Source organism: Pteronotus mesoamericanus, unplaced genomic scaffold (assembly GCF_021234165.1).
Source record: "Pteronotus mesoamericanus isolate MK-2021 breed Mesoamerican mustached bat unplaced genomic scaffold, CSHL_Meso_final contig_181, whole genome shotgun sequence".
In the NCBI taxonomy this organism is placed as follows: Eukaryota; Metazoa; Chordata; class Mammalia; order Chiroptera; family Mormoopidae; genus Pteronotus; species Pteronotus mesoamericanus.
Window position 1 is genome coordinate 12,738,889 of NW_026555077.1, and position 25,147 is coordinate 12,764,035.

At 36.3% G+C, this 25,147-nt stretch overlaps 1 protein-coding gene across 1 annotated transcript in view; it reads right to left on the bottom strand.

The window, feature by feature from the left end:
* Positions 1–25,147, bottom strand: part of SELENOF (selenoprotein F) — a 49,368-nt gene that overhangs the window by 18,489 nt on the left and 5,732 nt on the right. The window contains exon 2 of the mRNA XM_054566930.1: positions 15,862–16,029. Within this exon, the coding sequence (XP_054422905.1) occupies positions 15,862–16,029 (168 nt within the window). The remainder of the gene's footprint in view (positions 1–15,861; positions 16,030–25,147) is intronic.

The following is a 25,147-nucleotide window of genomic DNA, read 5'->3' on the forward strand; positions in this document are numbered from 1 at the left end:
ATAACTTCACTGTGAACAGGAAATGTCTTATTTGTTATAATTCTCACAGAACTGGACACAAAGTTTGCTCAATGTATGTGTGCTGAATAGAGAAAATTATTCATTTAAGAGAATTCAACATTTTTTTCATCATGTAACTTTCTAAATATTTCAAGTTCCTTTGACATACTTTATAAACTAGATTGTGCTTACTTCTAGTCTAGGGTAAACAAAAAGAAAATGTAACTCAAAGCTGCATAACATTATTTAGTCAAATTCTAAAAGATTTAATTTGTGATGCTAGGTTGGTATTTTACTTATGAATTTGTAGTGTTTGTAGGCAAACATTCGTTTTTCATGGTGAATAAATAATTTAAATTAACTACAAACTGTGTTAACTTTTCAATGCCTTATAAAGTAATCATAAGCATCTGTGGCATCATGCAAATTCACACACAAGGAAATACATGCTATGTATAATAGGCATTCTCAAGGGCATAAAGTATGAAAGGATTAAAAAAGGTTAAAACTTTCGAATCCTTGACTTTCATCCTTATCATTTTACCTTTTAAAGTAAATCAGTGGCATACAAAAATGTTGAACCTCAAACATTTACGCAAAAACACCATTAGAGGAGAACTCAAAGAAGCAAGTTATATAACCTTTATATATCAAGCTTATATTTTTTATATGTATTGGAGAAGATTTGTTTGTACAGAAAATCTAACTCTAGGCACTATGTATCATTATTCAATTAGGCTTCTCTAGTACTAGGACAAACAATTTAAATGGAAATATATAGAAATCATTAGAAAAATATAAAAATGATACCCCAAACTACATCCCCCCCCTTTGGAATCCTTACCTATTTCCATATTATTTACAATTGCCAGATTTTCCTAAACTTTAATAGGATCTTCTAGATGGTACGCAGAAATATCTAATTATTAATACTTCAGCTCTATAACTAATTTACCTTATTTGTAACAAGATTTTTGTATGTACTAATTTTCTGCTCATTTAAAAATAAATGATTTTTACTTATTATTCTTAAAATAAATTTGTTTTGTGGTTAGCTATTTTTTTCCCCAGTTTAAATAAATATATTTTAAGTATAATAAAGACTTAATTGTATATATATCAACTTTAGATTCTGTTGATTTCATATATTTTCTTAATTTTGGGGGACAATGTACTCCTTTCATTGTAGAAAGATTTCCCTGATAAATTACTGTTGAAATATAATGACTCACCACCCCCCCCATGAGCAAATTCTTGTTATAAAATTTTATATTATGCTGTTTTCATGTATAGAAAAAAGCCAAAAATATTTATTTTATGTTGATAACTTTACTCTAAAGTCTGTGTTGCTACAAAACAGTTCAGATTAACAGCAAGACAAAAAATGGCCTATGCTATTTCTCATAGCTAGATTCCAAAATAAGTTAATTCATAACACTTGTGACTTATGTTCATTTTCTGAATTAAAAAAAGTGTTGTATTTGTTAACTTTTACTACCACCATTACACCACCAACACATATCTATAAACTGAGTCCAAGTCAGAAATACTCTACTTTCCAACACTAAGCACTTAATATACAGGGTCCAGCACAAATAACACCCCTTCTTTAAAATTACAAAGTCATAAGTATGTAATTCTGTAACATAACAATACCACATTCAAGCACACCATATGACATTTTAGGTGAAATGTTCAAATTAAAACAATAAATTACTACAGCTATATTATTACCCTAACAACTACACTCAAGCAGGTGTTACTTCTGCTGGACCCTGCATTTTTGTTGGTGATGATATCCATGGCTCTAAAGAAACATGACAGTAAGAAAATCTTGAAATAAACTAAGTCAAACTAAATATCAAATTTTCATACAGCATGATGCTGTAAATTAAACAAGGAGGCTATCAAACTGGGTTGGTTCTACGATATCAGCAGCCTGTGTAAGCAAACCAAAATGTAAGCCTTCAAAGTTAAGAAATCGAAACCTAAAGACAACAGTCAGCTAGGATTTCCCAAATTAGGCAACTACTTAAAGCTATAGCCAATCAAATAATTTCCTTGTTCTGCTTTTGCTTCTTCTCTATAAAAGTCTTGCCCCTAACTTCTGTTGGTGTGATGCTCCTAATCACTTCCATCTGATGCTGCTGGATTTGAGTTGATTTCAGCTCAAACTATTAAAAATTTTAATATGCCTCAGTTTATCTTTTAACAGTACAGGGAAAAGATCTCAAGTTATAAAATCAAATGTGTATGTAGTCCAATTCTGGCTCCACCATTTACAAGCAGCATATCATCTAGGATGGATGAATCTCTGAGCTTCAGTATACTGTTTGAACAAAAGATATTCCCTACCTCTCAGATAGGGAATACAAAAATGCAAAAAGCCTAGGTTCTTTAGATGCTCAATAAGTAACAGCAGCTATTATGATACTTTCATACTATTGGTTAAGTTTGTGTATTTGAAACCCATTTTCATAGTTAACAGAGCTCTCTGTTCTGGGTTCAGGGCTATCACTAATTTTTCTCCTGTAATTAGAATGGCCACTCCAAAAATTTCTCAAGCCTTCAAATTCAAATTACATTAGAGCAGTGTTTTCAACCCTGACAGTACACTTGAATTACCTGGAAAGACCCTGAAACCTATCCCTGGAACCTACCCTAGTCCAACTAAATTAGTGTATCTGAGGCATAAGATTTTAATTATTGTTACTACTTTAAAAGCTACCCAAATTACTGTAATGGGCAGCCAAGGATGAGAATAGAATCACTGCCTTGGAGTATAGTTAACAATTAATGAGAGAAAAAATTACAAAACAATGAAACAGCTTTTGCTCAGTAGTCTCAACAAATTAATTCTAAAAGGTAAATTAGGTAAGGATTGACTAAAACAAAACAAATGCTGTACTACTCTGTCTTTATGAAGTACTGCTTGCAGACATTCTTATTTTTGAAATCTTTTATTTAAAGACAAAACAGTAGTATTACTGAAATTCAACAGTATGATTAGGAAAAACTGGAAACACCTTGAATATTAGGTAGCAATATGAAGAAAATGCTCCAATGTCAGGTGAAACAAAAGGAAAATTTTAACTGCTGAACAGAATCCAGATCTGAAGAGTAACTATTTTATAGGTCAACTGAGGGCTTACCCTTAAATAAAATGCAGGAATTTAAAAATAAGAAAGTATGATGATAACATGATGAAAGCTGAGTATTAAGTTATTTATATATTTTAAATGAAAACATTTAAATTATCAAATTTTAAATTGACACATTCAAATGTATGTAAGGCATTCTTCCAAACATTAATTGTATCCAGTGTAATTTCTCAAAATCAACTCTACTCCTTTCAAAAAACGCAGAAGCTGTTTTTAGCGAAATGAGGCCAGTTAATTCTTACGGAAGATGTTTTTAACCAAAACCACATGTTTAGTGATATGCTGAAGTTTTAATTCATTATTCATCATGAAATCACTCCATATTTTTTGATATTTAAAAAAAATGCCTGGAGTGCTAGAAACAAAAAGGTACAGTATCGAAGGGGTACATATTTAGGGTAGTAAATTTTTTGTGATCTAATGGTAAGCTTTTGTCAAGATTTCACTGTAACTGACATAGCAGATACACAGGGGAAAACCCCCCAAGAACTGGCATTTCTTTATAAAAAATTGTGTATTCTTACATGTTTAAAGTTCAGTCACCTTCAAAGTACTCTCCATTTGATGCAATACACCAATCGAGATGTTTTTCCACTGCTCAAAACAGTTTTTGAACTCATTCATTTTGATGCCTTTTAGTGCTTCTGCTGTTGTTTGTTTCACCTCTTCCACATCACCAAAGCGTCTCCCTTTGAGGACTTTTTCATCCCGGGAAACAAAAAATGTTGCTAGGGGTGAGAGCAGGTGAACAGGAAGGATGAAACTGCTGAACATTCAACGTGGTGCGGGCAGGTGTGCTCATAAATCACCCATCATGAAATGGGCAAATGTGTTGAGAGTCTTTAAAAAATTCACTGAGGCTGAACACAGCCTCTCGCAGAAATGCCAGCTGGTGCACTGATAGAGAGGGGTTCCTAGAACGCTCACTGAGTGAGGAAAGCCTGTACAAGGGGCCACGGCCTCCAGAATATAATTCCCTTTTTTTTGGGTCCCCCCTCGTATTTACTTTTGTCTCAAATTTGAAATCTTTTCAAAATTTTGTGAGAAACCTATCAGTTTTCTCAAAGTAAAGATTAATTAAGGGATAACTAACCATATGTATAAGGCAACTGGCTTATCAGTTGACACTTCCATACACACTCTGATGGCATTGTTGCATAGGAACAACAAATGAATATGAAGGATTAGGGAAATAAATTTAAGTTTTATAATTTTGGCAAACCAAGCTGGAAAATATAATTCTCTAATGTTATACCCCTGAGATTACACTATTCACTCTTAGGTGCTTTCTACTCAACTCTGAAAATATATAAAGCAATGAAACCCTATGCCTAAAGGAGCTCCTTAAGTTTAAAACTTATTCTCCTATACTATTAAAATGCTACTCCTTTTGTATCTTTAGTTTCTGCATTAAGACTAAGGTAGCCACAAAATAAGCAAGGTAACATTTATCTAACTTAGATTAGGCTCTAAGGAAGGTAAGAATACACTGGGGGAATTGTTGCATAAAGATATAATCACTGTTCCGCCATGAAAGCTCAATGAAAATGAATAAAAATAAAATAAAATAAAAATGTTTCTAGGACATTATCCCATTCTAAATTAGAACATTTCAACTATGAAACCTGAGGAAAAAAAGAATGGGTTTTCTATCAATACTATGAAATGGAACAGAATTTGTACGTGCACCTAAAACAATAGAATTTCATCAGCAAGCAGTAAGAATGTTTGATCAGATTTTCACCTAGAAACAAATACAACCCATAGATAAAGACATTACTTCCATGCAAACTTCAGCTGCAAGTATGAATAATCCAGGGTCATCACTTGGGAACAATGCATTCAATTCTACAGATACTTAGGAAGCATTCAATGAAAGGAAATAACTTGACAAAACATCACTAGGTAAAATTATCCAAATGTTAGTAAAAATGAGTCTAAGCTTGAATGTCATAGCAAGTAGTTTTTAATAAAACCACCGGGACCTTTAGTAATAAGTAAAATATTTTAGAAAATGGCGAACTAGTATACAGTATTCAGTAATAAAAACTCAATGTCTTTTTGATCCTAAATGTTTAAAAAATACAGCCAAATTCCTGTTAAATTGAAAAACAGATCCAGACAAAATATGGCTCAACACCCAAACTTTCAATATCCTCAGCAAGGGAACATGAATGAAGGTTCTATTTATGGCAGCAAAAGCTGCTTTTCAAAGGAGAATACATTTCTTTGTGTTAGTGTTACTATTACCACTCTATTACTAAAAAAACTGTCATAAAAGAGGGGCAATTATGATTATCTTTAAGAAGATTTACAAATATATGAAATAGCAAAAAAAAACCAGCCAGCACAAGTTATGGTTTCTCTCAATCTACAGAAAATAATCACCTAAGATATTTTAAGTTTAAGAACAGATACAAAAATAAGCCTATAATAATCCAAAATCTTAAATAGTATTATTCAAAACTTAAGAGGAACCATATAAAATTAGAAAAGACTAGGCCATTATACATTTTTATTTTCTGCCCACTGTTTGACAAGTATACTACCAGTTTTAGAATTCATTATGGTACCCAGATAAAATTCATAGCTTTCAAAATAAAACTTTTAACACATTTCTTCAAAAAGTAAACTGAAAAGGCAGTTTGTTGCTAAGGGGTATGGTTTATTAAAAGTTACCTTCTGTTGCTGCCCCTTTTCCCATCTACTACTGCCTTAAGGAGCTACCTTGTAACTAGTTGAAATCCATTATCCATTAGTTTTTGGGGGGTGACCAGTGTCTCAAGTAAGAACACAGGGAAGCTCCTCTCTCATCCCTTCCTCCTCCAATCCAGTTAAGTCAATAAATCTGTAGGTATTATTGCCTAAATCTTTTTTAGATCTGTTCCTTCTCCCTTTTTACTACCAATGCGTTGGCTTAAGCCCTTGTATCTTGCTACATGTTATTTTACTGGCAACAGTATTCCTCTGTGCCCTATCAACTATGGTTTACACCACCACCAAGTTATTAAATTACAAATCTGATGCCAGTCCATTGTTTAAAAATCTTTAATTTTCTCCTGACTATAGGGTAGAAACTTCTTATCAAGCAAGGCACACATGCCCTACTTAATAGTCATTGTCTTTCATCATAACCGTGCTAATGTATCCTAGATGGTCATCTTTCTCGTGACTGTCTTTCTATTAACACTTCATTCTTGCAGAAATTACCTTTCCCCAATTATTTTCCCAACTTATCATAGGCAGCAACTTCTGTATAAGCAGGTGGTAATATTTACCTGACCTGTAAAATGGTTATACCCTTCCGTGTGTTTTCATAGCACATGAGTATTTTTGTTTACAACACACATCTCACTGTTTTTTTTTTCTTTTTTTTTTATCAATGCATCTGGAAGCAGTAGTAGTAATAGTAGTCGCAGTAGTAGTAAAGCAGTACAGAAGGGTATAAAATAAGCAAAAGTTTTCTTCTGCCTCCTACCCCCCCAATAAATAATTAACTGTTTTAGTTCTTCTGTTGGTCACTTCCCTAATGATTAACAACTATTTACTTTTAGTTCTGTTGCTCACTTCCATAAAGATTAACATGATTATATCTATAGTTCTCATATCTACTTTAAGAGATTTATTGATTTCCTCCTCCTTCAAACTTTTATTTCTGATTCTTTCAGAGAGTACAACATTGAATATTAGGTTTAAGCTCAATAGAATATGTTGCGAACTACATTCTAGCATTCAATTTCTATGTCTGTTTGTCCTACTGTTCAAGGAGAGCAACTATAGTCGTATTTTGGCATTCTCAGAGCCTATACCAAGAAGATACATTTAGCGAATAAATGGAAAATTTACTCTGACTCTGATGTGGGTGTGTCTAGGAAATGCAATTGTAAGGTAATCTGAAGATAATGAATTACTATAAGGGCTTATGTCCTTTTTAAATATTATAATATGCAAATATGACAGAATGTTTTAATATGCTTAGATAGAAGCTGGTCCTAATTTGTAAATACCTTAAACAATGACTATATTTATTGTTCATATTAAAGCCAGATGATATGCCACATTTAGAAAACATAAAAAATTCAAATAATATTTTCAGTTCAATTAAATATTGGGTTGGGCAAAGAGTTCATTTGGTTTTTTCCTGTAAGATGGCTGTAGTAAGTTCTTAGTTGTCTTTAACTTCATTTGAAACAATTTCATTAGATTGTATTTTGACACCTGTCATAACAGCGTGAATTTAAAAAACACTAAAATTAGAGAATTTTTGTGTAGCCATTTTAATAGTGAAGATGGAAGAAAATACACAACATTTTTAACATATTATGTTTTACTATTTCAAGAAAGGTAAAACCACAATTGAAATGCAAAAAAAGATTTGTGCAGTGTATGCAGAAGGTTCTGTGACTGATTGAATATGCCAAAAGTAGTTTGCGAAGTTTAGTGCTGGAGATTTCTCACTGGATGATGCCCCATGGGTTGGGTAGACCAGTTGAAGTTGATAGAGATCCAATCGAGACATTAACTGAGAACAATAAACATTATACCACACAGGAGATAGCCAAATTACTCAAAATAGTCAGATCAATAAAGTTGTTGGTGAAAAAGAAAAATGTGTCTTTTATTTTATGAACAAAATTAAATGGACTTTTTGGCCAACCCAATAACTATATAAAATATATTTTTAAACTTCTATTACCCAAATATACAATATGTAAATATATAAAAATGTATATTATATAAATTAATTCACATAAAGTGCTTAGGGACCTTTGGTCAATATAGTGGCATAGGCAGCCATGGCTTGCATTTTTGCACAATCACAACAAAGCTACAACTAAAATACAGAACGACCGTCTTGCAGAACATCAGAAATCAAGTTGAATGGAAGTCTGACAACTACGGGATTAAAGAGACCACATCCATCCAGACTGGTAAGAGGGGTACAAACGCTGAACGGGCTGGTCCTTTACCCATATGTGGTGGATAAAAATTCAGAAGGGACATCAGGAGCAAGGAGTCCCAGACCCACACCAGGTCCCCCAGACCAGGGTTCCAGTGCCAGGAAGATAAGTCCGCAGAACTTCTGGTTGCAGAAACCAGTGGGGATTGAGTTGGTGGAAGAAACTGCTGGAGCCCCAAGCAGATCCTCTAAAGAATCACACATGGACTTACCTAATCAGACTCACTCCCTCTGGGCTCTGGTGGTAGTTGGCAGCTTGAGGTGCACCAGCGGCGTGCAGGGGATGACAGAGGTATCTGGCATCAAGGCAAGCAGAGGCCATTGTCCCTTTTCTGGGCCCTCCTCACGAAGAGCAGGCAGACTGGTGCCATATCTCACTCCATCAACCTGGTTAACTCTGTTTGACCAGCCTTCGAGATCCCCAGAGACTCTGCCTCACCCAACTTATGGGCCCACCCAAGCTGCTTTTCCATGTGAATGGTTGGTCTTGGCTCATGCTTGAGAACTTCCTATATCCTATCAAACTAGCAGCAGTTGGCCTCAGTGAGCCCCAGGTCCAGAACTAGCAGACTAGAATCACAGCTTGGCTTCTTCTGGGAATCTCCAAGCCCAGCACAAGTAGCAGCCATCTCAGATTGCTTTATAACTCAGGGAGGGTGGCAAAACACAGGTGAGGGCCGATTATGGCCTGTAGCACCTGGGAAACCCCACAGACAGCACACTCAGAGGACAGCTGCGGACCCTGTCAGAGCACCACCACTCTGTCCTTGCACAGCTGATCCTCCATGGAGAGTGGAGGTTGGTGGTAAGGTCACAACCAACCCTTGCAGCTGAGTGGCCTGGGTAAATCATTCCCATTGATCTGCCAACAGCAACCAAGGCTCACCTATAAAGGGAGGGTGTGCTCAGCCCACACGAAAGGTGCCCCTTGAGTACCCAGCCTGGGTGATAGAGGAGGCTGTGCCACTGGACCCTACAGGACACCTACTACATTAGGCCACACTATCAAGACACGGAGTCATAGCAGCTGTACCTAATACACAGAAATGAACACAGAGAGGCTGCCGAAACTGGGAGATAGAACATGGCCCAAATGAAGGAACAGATCAAAACTCCAGAAAAAGAGCTAAATGAAATGGAGATAAGCAATCTATCAGATGCAGAGTTCAAAACACTGGTTATAAGGATGCTCAAGGAACTCAGTGAGGACCTCAGCACCACAAAACAGATCCAGTCAGAAACGAAGGATACACTAAATTGAAATAAAGAACAATTTTACAGGGAAACAGTAGTGTGGATGAAGCCAAGAATCAAACCAATGATTTGGAACATAAAGAAGCAGGAAGAAATAGCCGATCAGAACAACAAGAAAAAAAGAATTAAAAAAAAATGAGGATAGTATAAGCAGCCTGTGGGACAACTTTAAGCAATCCAACATTCGCATCATATGGGTGCCAGAAGAAGAAAAAGAGTAAGATATTGGAAATCTATTTGAAAAAATAATGAAAGGAAACTTCCCTAAGTTGGTGAAGGAAGTAGACATGCAAGTCCAGGAAGAAAAGAGAGCCCCAGACAAGATAGATGAAAGAGACCTACTCCAAGACACATCATAATTAAAATGTCAAAGGGTAAAGAAAAAGAGTACGGAGAATGGGTGAGAGGTGAGGGGACTAAGAAGTACAAATAGGTAGTTACAAAATAGCCACGGAGATGTAAAGTACAGTATAGGAAATGCAGTAGCCAAAGAACCGACACGCATGACCCGTGGACCTGAACAATGGTGGAGGGATTGCCTGAGGGGGTGGGGGGTGCTGGGCAGAGGGGAGCAAAAGGGGGAAAAATCAGGACAACTGACAGCATAATCAATATAATATAATGTAAAAAAATAAAGTGCTTAGAATAGCACCTTCATATAATAAGAACATAATGAATGCCACTGGCTATTATTAAGTAAATATTTGTATCATTATTTAGTTGCTACTCAGGAGCCTTAGTGTTTTTTACACAGAATTTAACTTTTGCCAAACTTTACTTAGATCTTTTTAAAAAAGCTTCATTGTGAATGTTTTTATATTATAATTAGAATAATCTGTTGAAGACATATTTAGTTCCCTTTGAAGAAATCAGTTCATGTATTGATGCTACAGACAATACTCAAAAGTTCAGGTATCTTAGGCATCTGTGAAATTTCTTTAGTGGCTACAATTTCACACACAGTTAACTTCACCTCCATTTCATCCTTATATGTTTTACACATCAGTAGCATTCTATTTCTGATAGGCTAAAGCTTAAAACTATGTTGCTCTCTTGAATAATTTAGCTATTTAAGATGACTTCTAAATTACTCTGAAATTAGCTACAGAATTTCCAAGCAAACTGAAAGTAACTAAATATTTTGATTCTTTTACAAGACTTAAAAGTTACATGACTTATTTAAAATGGTTGGTTGGTTGGGCCTTAAACCAAATTTGTTAATATACTCTGGAAAAACACCAAATAATGGGAGCCATTCAAGTCTGGAAAACTGAGGAATAAAGATTTGATAATTTTAAATAACAAATAGTGATGGAGTTGTGTTAATAAAATTGTTAACTATTTATCTAAAGGGGCCTTCAGAAAGCCAAAGTGGTGTTGACTTACATGCAACTCATTTTCTTATAGTAACTCTGTGAAGTATGTATTACCATCAACATCTTGAAGATGAGAGGCAAAACAGTGCAGAGATTTAAAAACTTGGGGCTCTCTGGAGTCAAACAGATGCTAGATGAAGCCAAGTTGTGGTACCCAATTGCTGGGTAACTGTGGGCAGATTACATCCTAGTTTCCTCTTCTCTTAAATAGGAATTATACTGTACTTACATTATAGAGTTATTGTGAGGATTAAATAGATAACATAGATAAAATGCTTCAACACATAACCAAGGTAAAAGAAACACTCCGAGGTGAGGTGATGTAATTATTACAATAAAACTAAAAATCTTGGAATTTGCTGGCTAGAAATCACAAAGCTAGTAAGCAATGAAGCTGAGATGACAATTCAACTCTTTCAAAAGCTCTTATAAAAGGAGAGAAAGGGAAAAACTTCCATTGAACTATACATGTTACGATTACCTCTGTACTCTCTCTGGCTTGAAGTGCAGGTAAATGTGAAGGCAGAATATTATACACATAGAAAACGGGAATGCCATTACATAAAGCGAGCCAATTAACATTAGCCTAACTCCAAGAAGGTAATGGGAGTGAGGAGTGGAGGGGATCTAACTGTATTCTTAAAATTATTTTATGAACTATGTACTTCAGTCCATTTATTCAAATCCAGTGAATTATAACAATTATTGAGGATAAATACTTTTGTTTTAGTATCATCTAGAAAGTCGATTTTTAAGAGGGAAAAAAGCAACCCTAAATTAAATACCTGAACTATTTATTGAGCTATTTCCAGAACCAGTAATTTGGTGATCTGCAGCCTAGGCTTCTACTAGTATTCTATGAATGGGGCCAGGATGCTCCAAATTTCAAATAAAGGAAATCTCTTCTCAATCCATAGAGTTTTTTTTTTAATCACTTTAAGTTTTTCTCTCTCAAAATTTTCTTAAACCTTTAAACCTGTTATCCAGTATTAGATTAAAAATATAAGGAGCTGATAAATGTTAGTAGGAAAATTATAATTTGTGATTTGTTTAATAACTTGCTTTTTTTCACAGTGATTATTTTTATATTGCAAACATACAGTTTACTTTCGGTTATAATGTTATTTTTGGTTTCAAAGAATATCATGGCTTATTCTTTGAAAAAGAAATAAAGAAATAAAACAGCAGGCACAATATAGTGGAGGTAAATGCAGATTAAGGTGTCTTTAATTTCTTTGGGAACAGAGAGGTGCAGCTAACCTAACTTGGGAGTGGTAGTGATGGTGAGTAAGTGCAGGGAGGGAATTAGGTAAGACTTCCTAGAAGAGAAGACACTCGAGCTAAATCTTTAAAAACAGGTCAAGTAGAAATGGTTTACTCTAGTAATTAAGGAGAAAAACATAACATATCCATGAGATTGCTTACCTAGTACCTAACCTTCTCTTTACCTGAGAATTGCTTCATCTCTGCCTGCTCTCCGATGCAACATTCCACATAGCTACTCTAGCAGCTAATGGTTCCTATATTGTTCCATAATCCTAGCTAATAATTCGTTACTAAATTTTCCTACCTCAAGGGAAAACTGAGTCAGTAGGTGAAAAAAAAATAATCCCTTTTCTTCCACCATAAGATTCTAATATTTAAAGCTGAAGTCATTTATGCTACCGAGTAATACTAACTGTATAAAAATAACACCAAGATTTAAATATTTTTTTCTCATTAGTTTATGTTTTTTCTTCAAACTACAAATAAACTCTTCCCAATTAAGTCAAGATCCTAAATGTTTGTAAGCTGTACTTAGGTACATAGCTATGAGCAAAACTAGTTAAATCTCAATCTAGCTAATATTGTGATGCTTAGTAGGTTCTTCATGATCAAAATGGGGGGAAAAACAAGACCAAATAAAAATAATAATAAAATATCTATTTGAAGAATTATAAGGAATTTCAAATACATTTTCTGTTTTTATTGTGAATAAGTTTGGTTTTTTTTTAAAGCAAATTTTATGCTTCTGGCTATCAAAGTTAATTCAGCCTGTTAAATGGGTAAGTATGCCTAAAAACGATTAGCCTCATCCCTAGACAGGCCTATAAAGCATGCAAGTAAGTAAGAACCAAAATGAGTTTTCTGATAACAAATCTTTATTGTACATAAATTGTTAAAACATTCCTGTATGTAAACTGCAATTGCTTCTTCTAAAGAATTTATATTCACAATGATTTATACACACAAGGCCATATTTATGTATTTTTAATGTTTTTGATGTAATATACTATACACTGCAGATCTTTACTTTTTATTAAACTAGAACTATATTAAACTATGATTTCAAAATTAAGCCTTAAACCAAAGTTGAGTGAGAAAGAAAAGCATATTGTATATACTGTTAGCATATACTGGTGTATGATCATATACCGGTGACCCACACAGCAGTACCTGCACATTCTACACTTAAATGTGGTCTTCATCTAAGTAGAGGTTTGTCCAACATGCCATACTTTTAAATTTCCAGTAATATTCTAAGTGTTTTTGCTGTTTGGTTCCACCAGGCTTATTAAGGAAAACCACTGATCAATTTTGTGAAACAGTGTGCTAACAAATGCTTAATGAGAAGTCAGCATTTAGAGATTAGTGGCTGGGAGTAAAGAAAAAAACAATGGATTGAACACAAAAAGTGTATTAGGATACAGGCTCACTTGTACTTAGATGTAATAATAATTTCAGCTTGTAATTAGTTCGGCATATATTTATTGGCAGACTACTTGTCTACTGGTCCTGCTGTGCTGTAACTGCTGCAAGGTGTCAGATATCAAACACAGTTCGTCTGATAATGAAAATTGAACAGGAATATAATTATTTGAAAACTGTGTGATCCAAGTTTGGTTCCACTAAAATTATACCATAAAACTGATGTATTAGGAAGAACTACTGGGAAAGGACAGTAAGTAAAAATAGCTTCTATATACACTTAGTTTACACTTTAAGCACATTTGATTTCAATAAAGGGTAGAACCTCTCCATTGATTCTTAATTACAAGAGAGTATGTGTGATAAAGATTGTTTATTATAAAACAACCCTTGTTATTCAATCCTTGAAGTTCTGTGTCTCAGGAAATAATAACTTTTAGTTAAGTAGTGTACAAACCATGGAAGACCACAGAATAATACTTTAAAGATGAGAGGATGACTCATCCAAAACAAAGAAACAAATAAAAACAACAACAACAAAAAAGGGAGATGGGAAGGGTCCTACTAAAGTAGGTAAATCTTATGTAAACTTGTTTAGATTTCATTTATAGGCAAAAAGACTAACACATGTACAGGAATATTCTAAACATTAAACTATATTATTGGTATATGTAAACCAAGAAAATGAAAAACATGGAAGACTTGAAAATTTCAGGTTCACAACCAAGAAATCAGGGATTAAATTATGGTCGAATACTAACATTTTTAAAAGCCTGTTTTTCTTTTAGAATTATAAAGCTGTACTCAGTGTTAGAAATAAACTTTTATTATCTAATAATGAGAAGATATAATTATTGTCTGAAAGCTTATAAACCATAACACCTCAAATGTATGTTAACACCTCAGTATGTACAAGTGAAAGAATATTAAAAGGAAATGTAACAGAGATATTATCATTTTTTCCTCACCCCAAAATACAGAGATCTTACTAATTCAGTTTTATGTGAATAATAATGATCTTTTCAGGCTACTTTACAATTTAAAGAAGTCTAAGAGATTCAATAAAAAGATTTAAAAATTAAGGAAAGTTTATTAATATATTGAGAAATATTTTAAGTTCACTATATTTTTTCAATGAATAAGGCTGTAGAACTAATGATTTAGTATAGATTAAGAATTAATGTCTTATCTAGAAACATTAAACTGGGCATCCCCTATGAAGATGTCATCTTGGATAAATGGAGTACTAATTTGAGTGCCGGATAATGCTTATATACCTACATCTGTTTCTGCATAGTGACACATCTGGCTCTATGGCTTTTACGGCACAATACCACCACGTTAGGTTCTCTATATGAGTATTTAAAAAGAATCATTTCTATGTAAAATGTATATATAGGTTGTATCCTCCCTCCCTTCCCCTCCTTCCCCTCCTCCTTCTCTCCATCAATGTGAGGTTGTCCCTTGAGGTGTCCCTTACTGGGACCTGGCCTGCAACCTAGGCATGTTCCCTGACTGGGACTCAAACCAGTGACCCTTTGGTTCGCAGGCTGGCACTCAGTCCACCGAGTCACACCAGCCAGGGCAGTATGCATACATTCTTACTGTGAACCTGTACATTTCCAAGTAGTCTGGAAATTAGTAAAGCACTAAAGCACAATCACAAAAGAAAGTGGTATGCAGTTATTAAACTTGATGTAGCTTAATTGTAATGCTTAGTTTATAAATGGTTCCTTCTGTTTTCTATAGCAAAGACTTTGACATTTGAAAAATAGAAACAATACTTGATTTATTTTCATATTTAGGATATTTTAAATAAATTGGCCAATAACAGCAAAAAATTAAGAATGTTTACTATTAACTTCAACAGTGGGTCAAAACAGCAGATTTTATTGAATAGTTAGAACTACCTTTGGCTGTCTTTATGTGTTAAAGGTGCAGTTAGGTGCCTGGAAATATGAGTAATGTGTATAAATTAACAGACCATATTCTTTGTCAACCAGATTAAAAGTTATAATTTATTGTCTACAATTTTGTGCCAGGTAATGGGTGCTTTATTTTCATCCCAAAGTTTATTATAAAACTGGGTTATTACAAATGAATAAAAGCATCTAATTATTCTTTGACTTCATGTGGCTATAATTGAGAAAGACTGGGGAGCTTTATTCCAAGCATGCTAGTAGTAATTCTGCTCCCTCTCTGCTGGACAAACACGGCAGGCATGGGGTCCTGGCATGCAACCAGACTTTTCCTCCCTATTTGCTTTGATCTAATGGATCAGGCAAGAAATCATTTTGAGTTTCTAAAACTACATAATGTAAAAGCTGAAGACTTCATTATATCTAAGCTGTTTAAGCAATTTAGTATTTCACCTCATCTCAACCAAAACATCTAATGAAAGAGAGATACTAGAAAACAACACCTTTTTGGTTTCAAATTGTGCTTCTTCCTGACAGCATCCTCTACAGTCGGGATCCAACTGGAGCAGGTTGAACTGTCCAAGAAGATCACAGGAGCTGCAGAGCAAGTTGCTGGAGAAGCCTAACTCTCTGCAAGCCTCTGATGAAAACTCCACCCCGAAGGCAGACACCTGAATTAAAAAAGAAATAAAACTTAATTCCATATTTATATTATAAAGCTTCCAAAAGGGAGAAACCAGTGTGTCAAAATCTAACACACTGGAGATAAGTTACTCTATAACCTTATACAAATCTTTGACTCCCCCCTCCCCAATTTTTTTTCTTAATAATGTGTCACCTTTCAGCTTAGTTAAAATATGGATTAAAAAGATGTATTATTTCTTTAGATATGTATGTGCCACATAATATCTTTTACTAAGCAGTCAATAGTTTTTAAAGAGGAAATTTACTTAGGAGAAAAACAAATTTCCATTATATTTAAAAAACATTAACTTCTAGGTCTCTACCACACCCTACAGACTTATCTTTATTCTCAGATAGCAGGGGATGGATGTGGAAGGGGACAGAGTAGGGGAGAACAGGAGCACATCAGAAATAAAACTTAAGGGTTTAGGTACTAGCCCCATCACTTACAAGATGTGTGACACTGGGCAAGATAACTTCCCTAAGATTAACTTTCACAGTAATAAAGCAAAGAGCAATACTTTCTACATAAAACAGATTGCAGGAAAAATGAAATGACTTATGTAATCAATCAGAATGACTGGCAAAAGCAGGCTTTCAAAAATATTAGTCCTCTTTCCTCACCTATTCTTTTATGTCTTAGTCAATGTGGCATACCTTCATCTGTCTAAGCTCAATCCCACTACCTGTGTTGAGAATTCTACCTTCCATCATTTTCACAGGGACTTAATTTCAATGGTAATTCTTCAGTGTATTCAAGCCCTAGATTGTAACTGTTCTCCCCACATCCCACCATTTCTAAATTGTTACTCTAGTCTGGGTTTTGATCCTACCATTTGACTAAACTTGCCCAAAATCACTAAATGCAAGGGCATTCAAAACTGTTTTCCTCCAGCTTCCCCTTCCATGGGGTTTTTCCTCCTTCTCCTTCCTCTTCTATGCATATTACATGTTATTGTTTCCCATTTCTACTTTTGGTTCTTTCTCTGCTTTACATACTTCATAGACTACACTTTCCATGGCTTCAAATACCGATTTACTGAAAACTCCCAAGTCTTTTTCTTGAATGCCAAGCTTTCAAAGCCAACAGCCTGCCTGATGTCTCATTTTGGTGTTGCCTAAGGCATAACAAATTCAAATCTCCAACAGTGAAACTTACCTTTCCTCTTTAAATCTATTCCTTCTCAAAATATTCAGTATTTTTGTTAGAATGGTACCATTTTCCCTGACCGTGAAGTTGCCCAGGTCAGTCATTCTATGCTCTATACTTTTCACCATTCTTACAACCAATTAGTTAACAAGCTTTGATAATTCTCTCTCTTAAACATCTCTCAAACCTTTTCCTGACTCAGTGGCTTAAATGGTCACTGGCAGTCGTACCTCTAATTCTCCAATCTCATTCTGCTTTTCAGCTATAATGAATTCCTATAGCACCTGGAAGTATGAAACTCCTACTCAATACATTTGCCCATACTTTTCCTGTATCTAAAGCCCCCGCCCCTTTTCACCTTGTGGATTAATTCCTACTTATTTCCACTAATCAGTATCAGTTTTCTTGGAAGCCTTTTCTGGAAACAAAAAATCAGATCCAAATTTTTAGCCATATTACTTCGCTGAGAAAGAAATTTGTGCATAGCTGTAAAATAGCAACACCCACAACATTGTACTATGTAAATCTAGGATTGCAGACAATCCCAGAATTCCCCAACAATACCGGGAATTCCTGAGGGCAAGAATTAAGTTTTTTCTCTGTATTTTCAGCACGTGTTAGTTCTCATGTGTGTTGAACAAATGAACTGGTGAAAATCACAGGTTCAGCATGCTCAAGGAGCCGGCGTGAGAGTGCAGAGAGATCCCAAAAAATAGTCCAGCCCTGACTGAAGGGGTCACAGAGCTGCCCCAAGCAGGAGTCAGACACAGACAGTAGACTCCTGGAAGGCTCAACCAACCAACCCAAGGTCATATAGGGTCAACAACTGACATCATCAGAGGCAGGCCCAGAAAGAAAAGCGAAGGGAAAAATAAACAAACAAACAAACAAACCCACCTACTACCATAGAAGTTTAATCCACAAAGTCAGGAAATCTAGACAGCCCAATTGAAGCAGAAGCAAAAATAAATAAGTAAGTAAGTAAGTAAATTACTTAACAGACTCTCACAAAAATGGGAAGAAAAAGAAGTTCCCCCCAAGTGAGTGGGAAAGGGGACTCCCCACAGAGAGAGCTAAATAGACGCAAGGGAACTATCAGATATTGAATTCAAAACAATGGTTCTAAGGAAGCTCAATGAGCTCAGCCAGCTCAAAGATTACTATGAGAAACTGCAGAGAAATTATCAGGATCTTACAACAAACTATATCAACCTGGAAAAGGACATAGAAACTATCAAGAAGACACAAGAGGATATGAAGAATACCATTTCTGAATTGAAGAACACAGTAGAAGGAATCCAAAGCAGGCTGGATGAAGCCGAGGATCGAATCAGTGAGATGGAGGATAAGGTAGAAAAAAGCTCTCAGAAAGAACAAGAAATGGAAAAAAGACTAAAAAAGAATGAAAAGGCATTTAGGGAAATGCAGGACAACCTGAAACGCAATACTATCCGTATAATAGGGATATCAGAAGGAGAAGAAGAGGAGCAAGGGATAGAGAACCTCCTCGAAAAAGTAATGATGGAAAATTTCCCTAATTTGAGGAGAGAAAGGCTCTCATGGATCCAGGAGGCACAGAGGACCCCACTCAAGAGGGACTCACAGAGGTCCACTCCAAGACACATCATCATTAAAATGGCAACTATCAAAGACAAAGAGAGAATCCTCAAGGCAGCAAGGGAGAAGGAGAAAGTAACATACAATGGGGCCCCCCGATACGCCTAGGAGCTGACTTCTCAACAGAAACACTACAAGCCAGAAGGGAATGGCAACAAATATTCCAAGCCATGAAACGCAAAGGCTTTGAAACGTACAGCCATGAAATGTACGGCCAAGGCTGCTCTACCCAGCAAGGCTCTCGATTAAAATAGAAGGGGAAATACGGAGTTTCCCAGACAAGAGAAGGCTAAAAGAATACATCTCTACCAAACCAGAACTCCAAGATATGCTAAGGGGACTGGTTTAAGAAGATGAAGGAAAAGAATGAGAGAGAGAGAAACACAGGTACAAAGAGAAAAGATGAGTAAGTTTCTATCAGTAATATCTCTCAATGTGAATGGACTAAATGCCCCAATCAAAACACACAGGGTAGCTGAATGGATAAGAACACATGACCCACACATATGCTGCCTACAAGAGACCCACCTCAGAGCTAGAGACCTACACAGATTGAAAGTAAAGGGATGGAAAAAAATATTCCAAGCAAATGGGCAAGAGAAAAAGGCCGGGGTTGCCATACTTGTATCACAGAGTAGATTTCAAAACAAAGGCCATAAAAAGAGACCCAGAGGGGCACTTTATAATACTTAAAGGAAGAATCTATCAAGAAGACATAAACATTGTAAACTTATATGCTCCCAATATAGGAGCCCCCAAGTTTACGAGGAAATTGTTGCATGACTTCAAAAAAGATATAGACAGCAGCACACTGACAGTAGGGGATTTCAACACCCCACTGTCAAAAATGGACAGATCTTCCAAACAAAACATTAATAAACATATTGTGGCACTGAATGACACACTGAATCAAAGAGACTTAACTGACATATATAGAACCTTACATCCCAAAGAAGAAAAATACACATTCTTTTCAAATGCTCATGGCAGTTTTTCAAAGATAGACCACATGATAGGACACAAAGCAAACCTCAGCAAATTCAGGAAAACTGAAATAATACCAAACTTTTTCTCGAACACAAGGGCTTGAAACTGGAAATCAACCTCAAAGAAAAACTTCAAGAACTTGAAACTCATGGAGACTGAACAGTAGACTATTAAACAATGAATGGGTCAATAATGAGATAAGAGAAGAAATCAAAATATTTCTGGAAACAAATGAAAATGAACAGACAACAGTCCAAAACCTATGGGACACAGCAAAGGCAGTCCTGAGAGGGAAGTTCATAGGAATACAGGCTTACCTAAAAAAGATAGAAACATTTCAAATAAAAGACCTAACACTACAACTTCAAGAACTGGAGAAACAACAAATAAATCCCAGAGCAAGCAGAAGGAAGGAAACAGTCAAGATTAGAGCAGAACTGAATGACACAGAGACGAAAAGAACAATTCAAAGGATCAACCAATCCAGAAGCTGGTTCTTTGAAAAGATAAATAAAATTGACAAGCCTTTAAGCAGATTCATCAAGAATAAAAGGGAGAGGACCCAAATTAATATCAGAAACGAAAGAGGAGAAGTAACAACTGATACCACAGAAATACAAAGGGTTGTCAGAAACTACTATGAACAATTATATGCCAAGAAATTTGAAAATCTTGATGAAATGGACAAATTTTTAGAACAGTATAATCTTCCAACACTGAAGGAGGAAGAAACAGAAAGCTTGAACAGACCGATAACAGCTGGGGAAATTGAAGCAGTCATCAAGAAACTCCCGGCACACAAAAGCCCAGGGCCGGATGGTTTCACAAGAGAATTTTACAAAACATTTAAGGAAGAGCTAACCCCTGCCCTTCTCAGACAATTCCAAAAAATCCAAGAGGAGGGAAGACTCCCAGACTCTTTCCATGAGGCCAGCATCACCCTGATCTCCAAACTAGATAAAGACCCTACAAAGAAAGAAAACTACAGGCCAATTTCACTGATGAACATAGATGCTAAAATCCTCAACAAAATATTGGCAAACCGCATCCAGCAATACATTAAAAAGATTATCCACCACGATCAAGTGGGATTCATCCCAGGCATGCAGGGATGGTTCAATATATGCAAATCAGTGATACATCACATAAATAAAAGACAAAACATCACATAAATACATCACATAAATAAAAGACAAAAACCACATGATAATCTCGATAGATGCAGAAAGAGCATTCGATAAGGCACAGCACCCATTTATGATCAAAACACTCAGCACAATGGGAATAAATGGGGCATTCCTCAACGTAATAAAGGCCATATATGAAAAACCTACAGCCAATATCATACTCAATGGGCAAAAACTGAAAGCTTTCCCACTAAGATTGGGAACATAACAAGTATGTCCGCTTTCACCACTTCTTTTCAACATTGTATTGGAAGTCCTAGCCACAGCGGTCAGACAAGAGAAAGGGATAAAAGGCATCTAAATAGGAAAGGAGGAAGTAAAGCTGTCATTGTTTGCAGATGACATGATAGTGTACATAGAGAACCCTGTAGACTCTACCAAAAAAACTCCTCAACCTAATAAGTGAATATGGCAAAACAGCAGGATACAAAGTCAATATTCATAAATCAAAGGCATTTTTGTATACCAGCAAGGCAATAGAAGAAGAAGAAATCAGGAAAAAAATACCATTCGATATAGGAAGAAGAAAAATAAAGTACCTAGAAATAAATTTAACCAAAGAGGTAAAAGACCTGTACACAGAAAACTATTCAACATTGAAGAAAGAAATTAAGGAAGACACAAATAAATGGAAGCATCTACCGTGCTCATGGATGGCAAGAATTAATATCATTAAAATGTCCATACTACCCAAAGCAACTTATAGATTCAACGCAATCCCTATTAAGATACCAATGACGTATTTCACAGAAATAGAACAGACATTTCAAATATTTATCACATAGATAAAAGACAAAAACCACATGATCATCTCGATAGATGATGCAGGCTAGGAACCATAAATGACCCCGAATAGCTGCAGCAATTTTGAGAAAGAAAAACAAAGCAGAGGAATCACAATACCGGACATCAAACTCTACTACAAAGCCACTATACTCAAAACAATCTGGTACTGGCACAAGAACAGACCCATAGACCAGTGGAACAGAATAGAAAGCCCAGAAATAAGCCCAGATCTATATGGGCAAGTAATATTTGACAAAGGGGGCAGAAGCATAAAATGGAGCAATAATAGCCTCTTCAACAAATGGTGTTGGGAGAGCTGGACGGCCACATGCAAAAAATTGAAATTAGATCATCAGCTGACACCATACACAAAAATAAACTCAAGATGGATAAAAGACTTAAAAATAAGTCGCAACACCATCAAAGTCCTAGAGGAGAACATCGGCAGGAAACTCTCAGATATCCCACGCAGCAATTTTTTCACTGATATGTCTCCTAAAGCAAGGGACATAAAGGAAAGAATAAACAAGTGGGACCTCATCAAAATAAGAAGCTTCTGCACGGCTAAAGAAAACATCAGCAAAATGAAAAGGGAGCCAAGCATATGGGAAAATATATTCGCTAATGATCCATCAGACAGAGGTTTGATCTCCAAGATATATAAAGAACTCACTGGACTCCACTCCAAGAAGAAAAACGATCCAATCCAAAAATGGGCAAAGGACCTGGGCAGACACTTTTCCAAGGAGATACAGAGGGCCCAGAGGCATTTGAAAGGATGCTCAGCATCACTAGCCATCAGAGAAATGCAGATCAAAACCACCATGAGGTACCACCTCACACCAGTCAGAATGGCCATCATAAACAGATCCACAAACAACAGGTGCTGGCGAGGCTGTGGAGAAAAGGGAACCATAGTCCACTGTTGGTGGGAATGCAGACTGGTGCAGCCACTGTGGAAAGCAGTGTGGAATTTCCTCAAAAAGCTGAAAATGGAACTGCCTTTTGATCCAGGGATTCCCCTGCTGGGACTATACCCTAAGAATCCCAAAACACCAATACAAAAGAACCTATGCACCCCAATGTTCATAGCAGCACAATTTACAATAGCCAAGTGTTGGAAGCAACCTAAATGCCCATCAGTAGATGATTGGATCAAAAAATTATGGTACATATACACAGTGGAATACTATGCAGCAGAAAGAAAAAAAGAACTACTAAACTTTGCGACAGCATGGATGGAACTGGAGAGCATTATGCTAAGCGAAATAAGCCAGGGGGTGAAAGACAAATACCATATGATCTCACCTATAAGTGGAACCTAACCAACAATACAAAGATGCAAGGAAAATAAGACCAGCAACACTGAAAGGAAAAGAAATCAACAGAGACAAGAAGGAAGGAGGGAGGGGGGCGGGGAAAAGGAAGAGAAGGGGAAAGTCAAGGAACATATAGCAAGGACTCATGGACAAAACCAAAGGGGAAGAGCTGAGTGAGGGAAAGAGGGAGGGGGCAAGGGAAAGTGGTGGGGGGTAGGCAGAGACAAATGTATTTGAAAAAATAAATTAAATAAATAAACAAACAAAACAAAATAAAAAGAAAACCACAGGTTCAACTAGGGGAAATTTCAGATTCTATGACTGCTACTTGTTGATGTTCTAGACCAAAGGTGTGTAAATTTTATATAATGGGTAAATAAGAAATACGTAAGGCTTTGGTGGCAATTTGGTTTCTGTTGTAACCACTCAACTCAGCTACTGAAGCATGAAAACAGTCATAGACAATAATAAATGAATGGGTGTCTGTGTTTCAATAAAACTTTATTTACAAAAACACAGCAGGCTAGGTTTAGCCCACCACCAGTAGCTTGTCAACCTTCTTCCAGACTAACCAGATTTAAACCCAATGGCATTTTCCAGTGTAAAAAGTTTTCAAGAATTGCTGGCATACTCCTCCAAATATAATCATCCATTGGCCTTATGTTAGTCAACATCCTAATTTGAAACCATATACATCTTTTACCTAACTCAGTAATAATGTGGAAGGTATATAATCTTCTAAATAGATCAAGTATCCCAGTCTAGTGCGAGGTACTTAAGACACTTGCTACTACACTAGTAATTTGAGTAATTTCTCCATTATTAAAGTGATCTGCTTGATCTACTTCACAGAATAATTACTAGTTTCTAGAGATAGCTGTACCAATATACCATGAGGTCTGTCCGGAAAAAGTCCAACCATTGTTAATATAATGAGAGCAGTTTGCACTTCGATGTAACCTGGCAGCCATGGAGAGTGGGCTGGAATGCACATGCATGAACAATGACAACTTCACGGTACTAGTCAGTGGGGGTGGTAGACACCATTGAGTGAGCATGTGTACTGTGTGGCCATTGCATTCAAAATGACCCAGGAGGCAGAGCAACGAGTTTGCATCAAATTTTGCATTAAGCTTGAACATTCCTCCTCCGCGGAAACTATTTGGATGATTCAGAAGGTCGCAGATATGGGCAACTGGTGATTGGCAGCTTCGTCACAACAACGCCCAGACTCTTTTGGTGAAACATCAAATCGCTCAGGTGACTCAGCCCCCCTACAGCCCAGATTTGGCACCCTGTGACTTCTGGCTTTTCCCAAAGCTAAAATCACCTTTGAAAGGGAGATTTCAGAACCTCAGTGAGATTCAGGAAAATACAGTGAGCAGCTGATGGCCATGGGGATAACTGTGTGAGGCCCCCAGGTGCCTACTTTGAAGGGGACTGAGGCGTCATTGTCATATGTACAATGTTTCTTGTATCTTCTTCAATAAATACCTTCTGGACAGACCTATACACATCATCCTATATGTTATTCTTACAATGGGACTGGCAGTCCTCCACTGAGAAGTGGGTATGTTCCCTCTCCTTAAATCTGGGCAGGGGCTTGTGACTGTTCTGACCAACAGAGTGTAAAGGAAGGAATACTATGTGATTTTTGAGGGTATGTCATAAAAAAGGAGCCTCTGTTAGGCTAGTGCTTGCATGTGCTGTGTCTCTGCCTGTCTCAGGACCCTCAACTTTAGAAATTAGCCACATTATAAGGAAGCCTAAACCAGAGAGCCAACGCAAAGACGCCCACGTAGAAAGCTTACGAGGCCCCCAGCTGACAACCAGCAAACATCATTGACTATCACACATGTGAATTAAGAGCCTTCACATTTCAGGCCCCAGTATTTCAGCTGAGGTTGGAGACACCATGACCACGTAAGCCATCCTGCTGTGCTCTGTATGAATTGCTGACCCAGAATCTGAAAGCAAAATAAACAACTGTTTTATACCACTAAATTTTTGCGTGATTTATCTTGCAGCCTTGATAACTAAAACAGGTAATAAAAGTGAA